The sequence below is a fragment of the Hyposmocoma kahamanoa genome, unplaced genomic scaffold (genome assembly GCF_003589595.1).
Source record: "Hyposmocoma kahamanoa isolate Upper Pololo Valley unplaced genomic scaffold, ASM358959v1 76, whole genome shotgun sequence".
Classification (NCBI taxonomy): Eukaryota; Metazoa; Arthropoda; class Insecta; order Lepidoptera; family Cosmopterigidae; genus Hyposmocoma; species Hyposmocoma kahamanoa.
The window spans coordinates 4517536-4533543 of record NW_020653900.1 but is presented as its reverse complement, the minus strand read 5'-3'; the positions used below and the strand labels follow the sequence as shown (position 1 = coordinate 4533543).

General features: G+C 35.4%; 1 protein-coding gene across 1 annotated transcript; it reads left to right on the top strand.

Moving 5' to 3' along the window:
- The first annotated feature begins 4446 nt into the window (after positions 1–4446).
- Positions 4447–8242, top strand: LOC113232570 (pro-corazonin-like). Its single transcript, XM_026467339.1, has 2 exons — positions 4447–4662; positions 7914–8242. The coding sequence occupies exons 1-2, from the start codon at positions 4447–4449 to the stop codon at positions 8004–8006; spliced, it is 309 nt and encodes a 102-aa protein (XP_026323124.1). The 3' UTR covers positions 8007–8242.
- Positions 8243–16008: the final 7766 nt, after the last annotated feature.

Below are 16008 nucleotides of genomic sequence, written 5' to 3'. Positions count from 1 at the left end.
ATGGATAGGCATGTCGGTTACTACCAGGCGCACGACTTGTTCGTCCCACCACTTGGTATTAGAAAAAAAATCTAAATAATCTTTTGGCTTTTCGTACATCAACCTTTTGTTGCCGAAATGCTTAAAAACTAATTGCACGGAAGGAGCCAATCAATCTTGAAAATTTGTTATAATTATTACTCGCATGCCAACTCACAAAATAAACTATTTCTGCTTTTAATTAGTGAGTGCAACAGGTAAATGAATCATCGCATTATTACCAAGATGCTTGTTCGGAACCCTTGTGTGGATGTCAGACATCCGATATTAATCCATGCTGATTCATATTTCTGTCTCTTATTTTTTTACTAAAAAAGACAAACCGTGCGAAAACTTAATAAATTACGAAGAAAATAATCTTTAAAAAACTATAAGTTTGTTATTTTTTTGAGATTGACATTTGACAAGTTTGAATACATGTCGGATACAAACATATGGTACAACATTGATACGGTAGCATTCTGTTTTTCAAATTAGTTTTATAAATATGAAGATTTTATTAGACTTATCAATGGTAATGATCTCTATGAACCCTGAGTAACGTGCATTAACGTGTAAGTGAATTGACTCGTCACAGAAATCACTTTACAGGCAGACGTCACTACTCGACTGTAAGTTTGTAAAGCCAGAAGCGTATCTAAAGAAATCAAATAACAGATTCCATTACTATTAGATTCCATTTGATAAAAACGAATAAGATATTCTATTACTTCGGGTCAGAATTCTAAAATACGAAACATCAGGGAACCATAATTGGACTACGTTTTGTTTGGAAATCCGACTCCAGTTTTTGTGCAAGACTCCGTGTAATTATGAACTTAGCTGAGTGTTCCACATTTTGTTTTGGAGTCGTTTCTCTTTTGCCATTTGAAACTACAACATTACGTTCAAACGAACGGCTAAAACGAAATGATTGCTTCAAATTTTGTTAGTAACGTTAATTTGTGTTTGTTTCTTTGATCATGATTTTTATAAAGGGTCTTTCAACAAGAACTTTGTTTTCTAAAACAAAATAAAACAAAAAATTTAGATGAAGATGATTCAAATTTTTATTGTATTACAAAGAGAAAAGTTCGGCAATTATCAATGAAAAATGATATCTGGCAAATGTCCACCACGACCACGCTGACAGAAGTCGATTCTTTCATCAAAATTTTTAATCACTTTTTGGCAAAATGTCGGGTCTATTTCGGCTATCACATCGCGGATTTTGAGTTTTAAGGCTGTAGTCGATTCGATTGGCTCCGTATAGACTCTGTCCTTAAGATAGCCCCACAAAAAATAATCCAGTGGTGTTAAATCACACGATCTGGCTGGCCATTTAACAGCTGAATTTCGGGAAATTACGCGATCAGCAAATTTGGTTTGCAATAAATTGATCGTCTCATTGGCTGTGTGACATGTGGCACCGTCTTGTTGAAACCACATGTCAGTGATATCCATGTCATCAATGCTAGGCCAAAATTGAGTTGTTAACATCTCGCGATAGCGTGATCCATTCACCGTTACCGCATTTCCAGCCGAATTTTCGAAAAAAAACGGCCCAATGCCAACGGCACAAGTCACATTGCCACCGAAACAATGAATTAATTTATTGCAAACCAAATTTGCTGATCGCGTAATTTCTCGAAATTCAGCCGTTAAGTAGCCAGCTCGATCATATGATTTAACACCGCTGGATTATTTTTTATGGGGTTATGTTAAAGACAGAGTCTATACGGAGCCAATCGAATTGATTGCAGCCTTAAAACTCACAATTTTTGAAGTGATTAACCAAATAAACCCACCACTTTCTCAAAAAGTGATTAAAAACTTTATGGAAAGAATCGACATCTGTAACTGTGGTCGTGGTGGACATTTATCAGATATCATTTTTCATTAATAATTGCCAAACCTTACTTTTATTAATACAATAAAAATTTGAATCATTGTCATCTAAATTTATTGTTTTATTTTGATTTACAAAACAAAGTTCTTATTGAAAAACCCTATACCTACATTCGCGAATGTAAGTTTATTCTATTATCTGTATGTGATGTACATTCGATTTAATTCTTAATTATTTACTTCACTAATAATACTAATTTTTCGTTAATAAATTCGTTCAATTTCATTATTATGTAATGTAATGTAATAGCCAATGTTAAATTTGGTAATGGGTGTACACCAAAATAAACAAACATTTTATTTTATTTTTATTTTACTAATATCTTATATGTAGTTTAAGGTTTTTATAATTTTGTTTTCTTTATATTGGAGGCAGTAAAGAGAGATTTTATTTTATTTAAAATTTCTGCCAAATCTCTAAATAATAATCGAATGAAACTTTAAAAATTTAAATTTTTCTGGACTTTGTTTTTTATCGGGCAAAGTTTAGTCAATCGTGCACCACAGAGTTCACTACCGATATCTTTTGTTTTCATTATCTATTAAAAAAACAAGTTGAATTCGAATTTTTTGAAAGCCGATTTTCCGTGTGGTTGAAAGACGACAAAACGTCTATGGTCTCACTTCACCATAATGACGAAAAAACATCTTAAACCTCCACTAACTTCAGCCTCATTAAAGTTATCACCGCCACTAAATAGAACCTTATTAACCTTAAACGGGGTGAAGACATTAACATTTATTGAGCCATAACACCCGCTTTTTCACGATATTGCAATGCGATTAACATTATAAACATACCTTTATGAGGGAGTCTTACATTTATTGGACAGTTTTCTCAGGACGAAGGATTAAAAACAACACGTGGATACGGTAATTACTGTGTGTGCGTAGCTTTATTGAATCTGTTAAAATTTTTAATAAAAGCCTGAAGAGCGTTTTTAATTTATAGAAATAGGTAAATCGACTGGTGGATTTATAAAATTTCACTTAAAAAAGGGTTATAGAGAAAAATTTAAATAACTTTTGAAATAAGGTTCTGGTTACGACGCGTTCACGCCTTAACTTTGTGCGTGTCGGAAAAGGACTAATGCCTAGGTTCCTTATGATTCGGTCATATCTGAACGCAACAGATTGGCAATTCAATAACTGCATATGTTGTATTACATTCCAAAATACTTTGAAAGTATGAACCATTTAAACCAAACCAAATATTAGACACTTCAGCCTTGTCTACTATTAATTCTGACATAGTATAATAATAGTGTATCCATATAAAAACGCCACCGCGTGTCGTGTACCTACGGACAGTACGGACGCACACATTCGCCTAATTTCGCATTGCACTCGAGTTACACAGCGAGTGTTGTACGTCATTCATTATGTTTTAGTAGCAGTAGAGCTTCTTCGTCCAGGGAAGTACTGCCACCTTGCCGATTTCTACCGGCAAGCAGTAATGTGAGCATTAATGCGTTCCGGTTTTGAAGGGTAAGGGTGCTGGAGAAATTTCAGCCACATGGGACTAAGATGTCAGATTATGTCTCAGGGTGATGGGCACAGTGGCAGTGCCCCTCAGATCTTTGTGATCTATAATTCAGAGTGGCACTGTTATGGACAGGCGCGTCGCTTACCACCAGGTCCACGACTTCTTCGTCCCATCACTGGTATAATAAAAAAATAGAATCGATGCGTAGGTACGCCCGATGTTTAAAATATTTGGTATGATAACAATGCGCGATGCTGATATAAATATGGAATTTTGACAAAGATTATTTTAATGTATGACGAGAATACTGTGATTAATAAATTAATTTATTCCAGTTATGTTTATAACTTGCAGGTACAACTAAAATGATAATGTGACAACCCTATGCTCCGAGATAGCTACGTATAGTTATTGCTGCCCCAAACAGTACACTATTTGTCTTATGATAACTTAGTATTTTTAATTGAATATAGAAAAATTTAATATAGAATAAATGCAACCCAAACGCCAAATGTTTTTAATTTGTAAAAAAATAAGTGCGTATTTGACCTCCATCACACCTGGTGGAAAGTGACGATGAGATCGACGATGACGCATTCACACTTTAATAATATCTATTCACTCTCGCCTTGGAAAGGACCAAGTTAGCGTTCAGAGAATAAGTCTGGTGTCAGGGAATTCTACTCTATAGTATAGTAGCCGTTCGCTATTTAAATGTGCAAATTGTGCTCTTAACTCTGAAAGTCAGATTTAGATTTTATAATAATTAATATATAATTTTAGAGGATAATACTTGAATTTTTTTATTGAATTGATATTCAATTATTTTTTGTGAAATTATTCCACCAGTTTGTTATAATTATTCATACAAAGATCGAAACTCGATCTCGAACGAAATCGAACTTAGAAACATTCCTTCGATCCGGCCGGATTCGAACGGGACGAACCAGCGGACCTCAAGTTTTTCAAGGACAATAATTCTTAAAGCGATTTTGTGAATAATTTTGTTTATTCTATTGTTTCAGAAAACCAAAATGGTGACCAACATAACGATATTACTCATATTTGTCACTCTGACATCCGTTACATGTCAGACGTTCCAGTATTCCCGTGGCTGGACCAATGGCAAGAGAGATTCACATAAACGAAGCGGAGAGGAGGGAGATATCTCTGGTAATCTAGAGAGGATCTTAAGTCCTTGTCAGTTGACGAAACTCAAGTATTTGTTGGAAGGACAGCGGCTTAAGAGTGTAAGTTGTAATCTTTTCTTTTTTTTATGATACTAAGTGACTGAACGAACAAGTCGTGCACCTGTATGGACAGGTGTGTCGCTTATTACCAGGTAGTTGCAGTGCCACTCAGAGCTCTACATGACATAAGGCCCGTGTACCTGTAATTTCACCAGCACTTTTACCGTTCAAAATCGGAAAGCAGTAATGCTCACAGCACTGCTCGGCTATAGAAGTACTTAAGGTAAGGTGGCATTACGTCTCTGGACGAACTCTTGCACAAGGGGCTCCACTGCCTGTTGACCTCACGAGTCGACGACCTGGGCGGCCTAACGGTTTGCACTGAAGCCCAAGATGAGGAGGTCCGGGGTTCGATTCCCGGTACGAGTAATTTGGAAAACTGTTCTAAAATTGGTTCTATGCCTCTATTACAGTGACAGTTATCGCTAGCGACTGCGTAAGATGTTTGTAGTGCTACGGGCGCCGTACAATTTGCCACACAAAAATTGTGGAGTAATTTATGTGGTCGCTTGCGACAACTATCATAGCAAACTCGTGGCAGAGGTCAAATTAGGGGATGAATCTGGTTTATTGGATTTCGATTCCACCCAGTTTCCATTATCCGATTTTAATAAAACTTGGCCGATAGATTCCACAAACTTTGAGGTCGGTTTTTTACATAAAAGTTATAATTATTTGGGTCTAAAATCTCAAACAAACCAGCGTTTCGGGTTCTTTACAGGCTCCATGGTCGAGGCTTTTAGTTGCCAAAGAAATGAAACCAAAGGAATGGCTATAAAGGATTGCACGATACGAATAAAATTGTTTATTGAGTCCAATTTATACTTGCATTAATAATAATAATAATAAATAAATCATTTATTTAGCATCCAAAGCCCACTTGTTAGTAAAATACAGACATTTTTAAACTTATGACTATTGTTAGTAAACACAGAGACAAAACGTAAAACATTAAAACATAAAAACATTTATTATTACGCTCGAGGCACCGCCGATTACCCCATCACCTCACCAGAACTTGGACGAAATGACGAAGCATTGGCGCATCGAGTTTAGCCGCAAACGTTTTCAGGATGCTGTTAGGATTAAAGCGACGCAGTCTCCGTGTGGGTAACTACCATCCGCTAACTGGTTATTTTATATTTTGATTGGACGAAATAAAACAAGGGTTTGCGCAAAACCGGCGAATGTTGGAAAAGAGTATTGAAGAGGATCGTAAGCCTGACAGCGCACACTGATGAGGATCATCGCTTACGACACCGCGAGCGTGCGAACGTGCCGAAGCGTCCGTTAGTATGTCGCGGCGTCCGCCTACATCCCAGTTGCTCGGATTTGACTATTTAACCCTTGCTTGAGCTCACTAAATGCCGTATCAAACATTTTGTGCGGCGCGTTCCCGTTATGTCGTAAAGTTTTATTTATCATTGGACGACTGTCGCATCTAGCCTGTTCCTATGTCACGACTATCTGTCGTGACTGTGTCATGTACGTTTATTTTATCGTTGAACAACTGTCGTGTCTAGCTATTCCCACTAGATCGTAATGACAAAAAAAAACAACAATCGGTTCACGGCAGCCGCCTTGTCACATTTTTATCGCGACGTTTTATTTATCGTCCGACTGTCGTTCTAGCTGTTCCCATTGTCGCGACAGTCTGTCGTCGTAACGTCAAAAAAGTCGTGAACGACAGTTAATCGTGCTATTCTATGTGTGAACAACTTCATTTAAATATACAAGCCACGACACTTTAAACTGCACCACTGTCTGTCGTCACGACATCCTGGGAACGCGTCCTTAGTCTAATACGTCAATCTTACTAGGCTTGCAAAACATTCTCCACTGATAGTCCAATAATATCTTGTTTATGTATGAATGTAACTTTTTTTTTATGATATCATAAGTAACGGGATGAACAAGTCGTGTGCCTGCTGGTAAGCAAGACACCTGTTCATAACAGTTGCAATGCCACTTAGATCTTTTAACCGCAAAGATCTGTGGGGCACTGCCACTGCACCCGTTACCCTGAGAATTAAGTTGACGTAAGTTCCATGTGCTTGTAATTTCACCAGCCCCCTTGCTCTTCTAAAAAGCATAAAATATAGGCACATTTATAAGTCAACTATCTTGGCTGGCCTATCTGGCTTCCTGTTCGCCGGTTTGCAATTGGCCTTAATGCTCGAGAATAATTCATTATTATTTTATACTAGGTATTAGATAGAGAAAAATAACAAAGTAATACTTATTTATACTTCCTTGTCACTTCTCTAGTGAATTATGGGAGGTTTGATGATATATTTTTAAGAGTCTATATAATCTACCTCAAATAGTTTTGGTTGATTCCGCATAGCAGTCAAAGTGTTGAATCAATCACTTAGGAAAAAATATAAAGTAAAATTGAGGATTTGTCGATGGATCCTAAGTATAAGGGACAGCCTAACAATTTGATAATTTTCACTTTTTTGTGGGAAATGCTTCATTTCATTATAATCTATAAGGTAGTGTTAAAACAAAATCAAACACATTCAAGTAAACCTCGAAATACAAGGATATCTTGAAAATATACCAGATCGAAAGTTTGGAAGCCTCTCCTACATAATTGTGATTTTGCGCTTTGTCCTTTACACATAGGATCCATCGATATACTGATTACAAAACGTGTGAAAACACGATTCCTAAAAATTTCCACGATAGACAAAAACACAAACTTACCTCGAAATTTTACAAGGAAATCGCTGTATTCAATAGGTATTTTACTTAGTCCAGAACTAAATAGAACGCATATAAATTTTTCAAATTACTTTAATTCCTTTTCTAAAAAAAGTCTTAAATAAAGCCTGACCTAAGCAAAATTAACCGTATTAGTATGGGAAAAAGTTTAATTCAAGCTGAGGTTTGAAAACATTCGCACTAGTGTGCTGTTTAAAGGGCCCAAAAAACCTCCACTGGACAAATTGGCTATTATAACATGGCGAAGTTTGACGACCTTGAAGTTTGACGACGTCGGTGGCCTAAAGGTATACACTGCGGGCGCTGGATGCAGAGGTCCCGAGTTCGATTCCCGATAGGACCAATTTGGCAAATTAACTTTTTTATATTGGCTTTGTTTTGGGTGTTCTGGGAATCCCAGAATGAATTCCGTTGCTCTGATACTCATAGTACAGGAAATGCCCTAGTTTGAGACAAGGCAATCGGTTTAAATTGTCTGGCACACTATTACTGTAATAAAAATATTTAAAATCTCTTCTTTTCAGTTATTCGCCCCTTGCGATTATATGGAAGATGAAGACCAACCGAAGCGGTATAAAAACGACCGCAACTCAGACATGATGGACGCTTTCCAGTAACCGATCTGCAGCCGTTTTATTTGATGACCTCCGTTTTAACGTACTAGATGTTAGCGCGCTAAGGGACTGTGATGCCCCGATTCTATTTTCGAATTATTTATTTTGAAGTAGACCAGGTGCTTTCGTTTTAAAAAAGATTAAAATCTATAGCAATAGTTTGCTGTTAAAACATAAGGAAATTCTTTGTAATAATTTATTTAGATAGGTTGTAACTTTAATAAAAATGATAAGTACTTTGAATAAAAATATTTCCCGAAAATTTGCGCTATATTTAAGTTCATAGTTATAGTATTATATTATAATGACAAGTACTAGGTACTTAAATGTAATAAACATTAAATTATGTAAAAAAGTAATGCATACTTGGCTGGATGTATGCATAACTAAAGACATTCAAGTTTTGTCTTGAATAAAATACTTATGCAAATAAATGCTTTTTAAATAAAATAAAAATATTTGAATTCAAATTGGTGGAATAGCGTCGTAAGACGATAAAGAAATATTATTATTTCGACACATTCAACGTTAGAATAACAGATTTGACATAATTCACAATGATGATATTTGATGAAGAAAAAAGCAATGAATACTAGTAAAAAAATTAGACAACAACACTTTTTTTACAATATTAAGGGACGGAACGAACAAGTTGTGCGCCTGATGGTAAGCTACACGCCTGGCCATAACTGTTGCCGTGCCACTCAGATCTTTAAATCGCAAACATCTGAGAGGCACTACCACTGCGCCCGTCACCCTGAGACATAAGTCCCACGTGCCTGTAATTTCACCAGAACCCTTACCCTTCAAAACCGGAACACAGTAGTGCTGATATTACTGCTTGGCGGCAGAAATAGGTAAAGTACTTCCCTGGATGAACTCTTTCACAAGGAGCTCTCCTGCTACTATTCGACGTGTAATCCAATATTATTAATAAAATATATGATTAATTATTACATTTTTATTTAAGATTTTATTAAGTGGCGTCAAAAATTTGTGGCCTGATTATTAAGTTACAAACTAAATTGGATAAAGCGACATCTAGTAGTAGGTTTGTGTACTAGTAAAGGTTCAAAGGTGCAAAGCGCCATCTTATTAACAAATTTAAAACTGCTAACTGAGATGCTGTACAGCGTCATCTAGTGTTGATTAGTGCTACTAGACATAACCGTCGTAAACTATTTTTCTTTTTTTTATAGTTCTTCTATTCGACACATTATGGCGTTGTAATTATTTAGATAATTTTGAAGAGGTTTTTTGTGTCAGAAATTCGGTGATAGAGTATTTCTGTAAAATAGTTTCATTAATATTTTTACATATTTTGAATCTTACATTATTATTTTTGCATTTTATTGTAGTATTTCGACTGTACGTACATATATTATTATATTACTATCCGAATGGTAAAAGTCATTATAAAATCATTAAACAGAAACATAGACAAGTTGATCGTTTTATTTTACCAAGCATGTAATTTACCAGTCATCTATCACGAATAACAAAGCTCCGAGTGTGATCGTGGTGGTATCACGCCATTTACAAAGTTGTTATTACTAATTTTCAAATGCAGCATATAGAGGCAATAATTGCTTTTGTTTTACTTTTATGTAGATTGGGAATATTCGAAAGTCACTTATGTTTACTTTGACAAGTAAAATAAGTCATTTAATGTTAACTTTATTTACTAGACCTGATGTGCTAAGCTCTCAGGTCTCTCCTTAAAGGTCAGCACTGGCACAATTGGATGTAGTTAAGCAAAAAACTTAACCTTACCAAACGGTTAACCAAATCAGCAAAAAATCCAACATATAAACATAAATATATATATCTGGAGTTACATAACATTATAAGTTTTGAAAATAAAACAAGAGTGAGAAACACTTTTAAACTTCAAACTGCCGTATCTCGAAAGAGGCTGGATGTGCATTGGATCCTTTTTCTTTAACTACGTTCAATTATAGATTGTTGTTATGTTGATGATTAAGCGTTTATTTTTCTCGCCCATTATACCACACGATTACATCAAATGAAAATAGCCTCCACTAAAGAAAAGTGTAATAAAAGAAACAAAACACACGAAAGCGTCTCAATGAGAATGGGATCGATTTAAAATCCATTTGAGGCCGCCAGCTATATTCCGTTTAAGTTTGCGGGCTCAAATTACCCAGTGTTTGCGATGTCGATAAAATAAACTTAAGTATATATCGACAAATTTAATTCAACTGTGCCCATATAGATATTAAATGATACCGACGAACCTGTACACGGGTGTGATTAAAAATTATGATTATTTTGTGTCTGACGGATAGTATTTGGCTGGACTCAAGTAGGTTTGTAAAGAGACTACCTGACTACAGCAATGCCGAGGAGAGTAGTTAATTAAAGTGTGTATTTCGCCTAAAGCCTTTATCAGTTTCGACAAATTGATTCTAGTCTATCAGCGCAAACGTGATGTACCTAACCCAAATCTATTTTTTTTATACATTATTAGGTTCCTTACATGATACTAAAGTACAAAATTGTTTTACACTTGGACGCCATTTTTATGTATAAAACATTTAATCTATTTTTATATATGAAAATAGCATATAAATACGAAATAATTACGTACTTTAGTGTCATTTGAGGTAATACTATAGATAATAATTGTTTGTGCTGATAGCCAGATTTATCGTTTAATTCATAGAAATGTCCCAAGTGGAGGACAGTTTAGTTTACATAATAAAATGTAAACTTCACTAGTTGCAATTCACAATACATGAGGTTTAACAGCTCATTCTACCTCCCTCTTTTACCTTCGGACATCCAGACGTACGGCACGAAATCATTCCTACTTGATCGATATTCCCTTCAGGCGTACTAAGGGCTGATCGTTATGTTTTATTATGCGTACAGCCCAGGACTGAAATTTCTAGCCTGCAACTACATTTCCGAGCACATAGTACCTGAGTACTTTTAAGGTCGACTGAATAGTCATCTTCTGGGCAAGCTCGTGTTATGGTCCTATCTTTGCTCCAGGGCTTAGGTAGTGGTCTTGAGAGAGTCTATTACTTTTTAAAAAAAAAGATCGCCACGATAAAATGTATTGTGGTACTTACATAAGAAAACAAAAGAAACTAAGTAACTTGACCAGGGATGCATATATCAACAAGGCTTGTTAAGTTGGAATCGAAGATTGCAACTGCGAATATGAGACTTTGTACATTTTAATAAAAAATATATACAACCTTCACTTTCGATAACTTATCGACTATCAGCTTTGTCACATCCTTGGCTATCGTAAGAATGAGATGCCCTAAACTTAAAGCCATTTCCGGCCATCGCGCAATCTGTTCTAAGCGACGAACCAATCAGATCGCAGGAGGGCGGCGCGCGCCAACTAATAACGCCATCTGATTGGTTCAAATTGTTAAACGGGTTGCCTGTGTAAAAAAAAGCGGGTAAAGCTCACAATTGAGTGCCACTTTTTTGTTCGTGTTAAATTGATGAAAAAAGACTCACAAATTGGTACAGAGATGAAATAAAAAATGATTTATTATTGTACGAGATTAACTTTTCAACTTATTGGACGTTAATAACTTTTGAGCACGCAGCAGTATTAAATTTTCGTTTTCAGGTGTTTTATTTATAATGGATTGCCAGTTTTAAAATTGTACTGGCACTTATTTTGTTGTTTTTTTTCTTTTTTGCTATATAAGCTGTAGATATTCTTTGTTAATCCACTCAAATGACAGTGGGAACTGTTATAAAATTAGTCTCTTTTGTAGTATTCCTAGTAACATAAGCAGCAATAAATATGTAGGTAGTTTGATTGTACTACCTGTTGGCAAAAATGTCCTTATATGCAACTTATTACATAAGTAGTAGCAGTAGAAAGAGTTCCTTGTAAAAGAGTTCGTCTAGGGCGGTAATGAACACAGCGAAAGTGGTTAAGCAAAATTTTTGAAGGCGGTATTTTTTATTAAACAAGTGCTTCAAATCGCAAAGATTTTGAATGAGGAGCACTCGCTCACAATGCACCCGTCCGCCTGATAAGTGCCGATAAATTTACCAGCACCCTTGGCCCGTTTTCGCAGTGCGTCTGATCCATATCCGTTCTTTATCCGAGAATATACAAATCTGGAAAACTCGAACCGACTTCGGATGTCGCTTGTGCACTAAGTCCCATAATGAATACGAGAAAACACTAATATCGCTTGTACACCTAGAGATTACAACTATTTCTCCTTTCAATCTCTGCCAACTTTTGTCATTGTTAGTACATGGGAAGACGCAGAAGGAATAAAAAGTTTTGAGACCTACCTACACGTTCTCCTGTTGAACTGACTTTTCAGAGAAACATTTTATGTCAAAGTCAAAGTCAAAGATTATTTATTCCATAGGTACCATTGACCTACAATTATATGGACGTCGGGTCCGCGCTAAAAAGTGTCCGCACTTGTAAGGCGCTAAAATCGTATACAGAGCGCGACACTCCGCTTTAGTCTTCATTTGTTCTACTGACAGCGCAATACTGCGATGACATTACAATTTAAATTTCGAATAGGTTGACTTGGGACATTTTTTTCGTGGTTTTTGTATTAGACCCGTCGTCCATTTATTTGTAAGTCAATGATAGGTACCTAAAATAAATTTACACTTGAAAACGTCACATTTAAGCTACTGCTTGTTCACTATGCTGACCTCCCTGAGAAGAACGAGCAAGAAACTCTAGGGATTGCTCTTTTCAAATAAACTTAAATGCTATGGAATACACTTTGAATCAAATTTGTGTGGATTCTGGAGCCGTGTCGTCTTTCCATACATCTGTATCTAACACGTAGTCTTCAATTTCGTAATATGATTTTTCGATCAAAATATTTTAATGTAGTTTTTAAGCTTAGGAAATGATAAACTTAATATATGCTCCGGAATTTTATTGTAAAAACGTATACAGTTCTCCATAAAAGAGTTGTTTACCTTGGTTAAACGAAATCGTGGTTCCATGAGTTTGGACTTAGCTCTACGGTTAATATTATGGATGTCGTCTTTCTTATTGAAATTATGTATATTGTTACGGGCATATAAAATATTTTAGTAAATGTACTGTGATGCCACAGTCTTGATACCAGTGTCCTTAAACTTTTCTCTGAGAGAAACCCGAGAGCATAGACGGTACACAGAACTTATAATAATTATAATATAAGATAATAAGAAATACTATAAGAAATTATAATAATTACAATGAACTTAAACAAAATAGCCAGAAATTTGTTTATGAATGGATGTGTCCACTTTTAATTTCGATACTTACTGTTTCTTTTCATCCCTCCGCGCAGCTGTCACCGCCGCGTTGACACTCGAATCGGACTGTCGATGTCATGTCGGAGTGACAGCCCAAGCGTAAATACAATTAATACCGTACTTACTTTGGTCTACGATAATAATGATCCGAATTGAAGCTATTCTAGACTTCGGAAGACGGAATTCTGATTTAGTGCGCCATTCCTCATTATATAAATAGTACTATGATTACTTCGCACCGTCACTTTTTGGGTTCGGAACTTAGGGTTCTACTTCCGTTCTCAATTACTATCAAATAAGTAATACTCGCCAAATTAAAACACTTAATGCCTTTTAGTATGTCGAGTACCTATTACTTATTTCACAGTAGGTAACTGTTTCGAAAGGATGTCAGACGAAGAACGGGAGTAGACGTTACGACGTAACAAACGCTCTTACTCTATAAAACCGGAACGTAGTAATGCTCGCACTAGTTACTTCCTTAGACGAACTTTTTCTCAAGGAGTTCGACAAAAAATATCTTTATTTCATAGGGAAGCAAATCGCACTTGAAGTCGTCAAACCTATTTAACACTCCTACTCATTCGTAAGGCAGATTATCCCAAAATACTATACAGGAAAATTCAAAAAAATTATAATCTTAATTACTATATTATTTTAATATATAATAATTTTCATCACATTCATTGCTCTGATCGCAAAGTAAGTAGCTAAAGCACTTGTGTGATGGAGATCGGAAACAACGACGGTACCACAAACACCCAGACCCGAGACATTATAGAAAATTAATTTCTGCACTGACCTTGGCCGGGGATCGACCCTGGGACCTCAGAGATAACGGCACCATGAAAACCGGTGTGCAAGCCACTCGACCACAGAGGCCGTTAAATTTAGTTTTAAATTAATTAGATTGATAATTACACTACTAAATATAATAATATAATATCAATATTAACTAATTACGTTCGAGTTCAAAACGTATTTAAATTGTAAGTGTAATTTTACTAGGCCGTTATACGAAAAATACATGAGTACGAACATGTTTTTACTTAATAAAAAAGATATAACAAAAAAATGGGTCTGCAGTTTTTTTTTACGCACACACTCAACGTAGCCCCGCACTAGGGTAAGCCTGTGTCGCGAGTGCCATGGACATACACATAGACAGCCACAATTTACACCCAAACTCACTAGAGAAATAATGTAGACCATACAAATATTTCTCCCGGCCCGGGAATCGAACCTGGGACCTCTGCGTGGCAGTCAACGTTGGGCCACCGAGGTAGTGTGTTTATATGTGTAAAAAAAGAAGAAAATTGAGAAAATTGTCACGGCTGACATATCGCACCGCTATTACAATAGTGTAGCATCTCAAAATATGTGAAATTAAAAAATTATACTATTGCTGAACTTAAAATTTTATTCTTTACAAGTCAATAAAACCTTAGAATTTTGTAAGATTTTTTTTTTTTTTTAGTTTAGAATATTGTAAGAAACAATTAAAAGATATCCATTTAATTCAAAATGAGACAAATTTTATAAGAGCTTGTTCTGGATAAAACAATCCTTACTCAAAAATACGATTTAATTTTTTCCCGTTTATTTTGAAATATAATTGACAAGTAGGACATTGTTCAGATGTCTGTAATAAACTTTAACCTACACATAAACTTTAATAATCTTTCACGGGAAGTGAGTAATTCGTTTTATTTAATTGTCACTTGCTGCATGTGGCAGACAATAAAGAAGGACAAGCGTAGCTCTATCTAGGCAGGACTTTGCGAATCATCCGCTACTAGTCACGAGTCTCTACCAAGAAGAAAGAGTTTAGGCCGTTATCCACCACGCCGACTTCACGTGTTTTCCTTTACTGTCAACATAACTTAGAAGCGGTTGTCACATGCCACATGGAATTGAACCGATAGCAAGCTCTTCAATTGATAAGCAATCCTTCTCCCACTGATACCAGAACTTTATAAATTAATAATTGTAACTTTTATGAAAACGTCGGTTTGTTTGAAAAAATCAAATATACGCGATTTAAATCCGGAAAAATAGTTTAATTTCCTATGTGTAACAATCGCGAAAACCTAAGAATTCGATATGTAACTTTTTTATTAAAAAAAGCGACTTCAAAAATTCGTGAAATTACATATATTTGCAAAGTTTTTTTGAAATCTGGATTCCTAGTTTGCCATCCGTAGAGGTAGAATATTTCCATCAAATTTAAACCAATAATAAGGTGCCCTTTTTCCAACAAAAAAAGGATCATCAAAATCGGTTCATAAACGATTTATCCCGTAACATACATACAAAAAAAATACAGTCGAAATGAGAACATCCTCCTTTTTTGGAGTCGGTTAGTGAAATAATTGTTATTGCACGTAAAAATTACATTAACAACACTGAACAGTATTCGAATATTAGAATGAAATAATTAATATACAAAAAGCATTATTGCTAAGTAGCAAGTTCTTCCTACCAACTTAAGACTGAAAATTAGGTTATACAAAGTAGGTATAAGTACAGAATATCTTTTATTAGGTATCATTTACTACTATAATATACGTATGTTTAATAATATGTAATATATAGACATCAAAAGTGTCTAGGGATCAAGCACGTTCACCTTTTTTAAAACTGGTGGTAAATTTTTTCTTTGGTAAATTTTATTATTTGTATTTGAAAATGAAATTCACCAAAAAATGAAGAACGAGTAAGA

Excerpts from the sequence above, each read along its gene's own strand:
- LOC113232570 (XM_026467339.1), top strand. The coding sequence starts at position 4,447 with ATGGTGACCAACATAACGATATTACTCATATTTGTCACTCTGACATCC. Across the intron at positions 4,663-7,913 it reads AAGGACAGCGGCTTAAGAGT|TTATTCGCCCCTTGCGATTA; the intron begins GTAAGTTGTAAT and ends TCTTCTTTTCAG.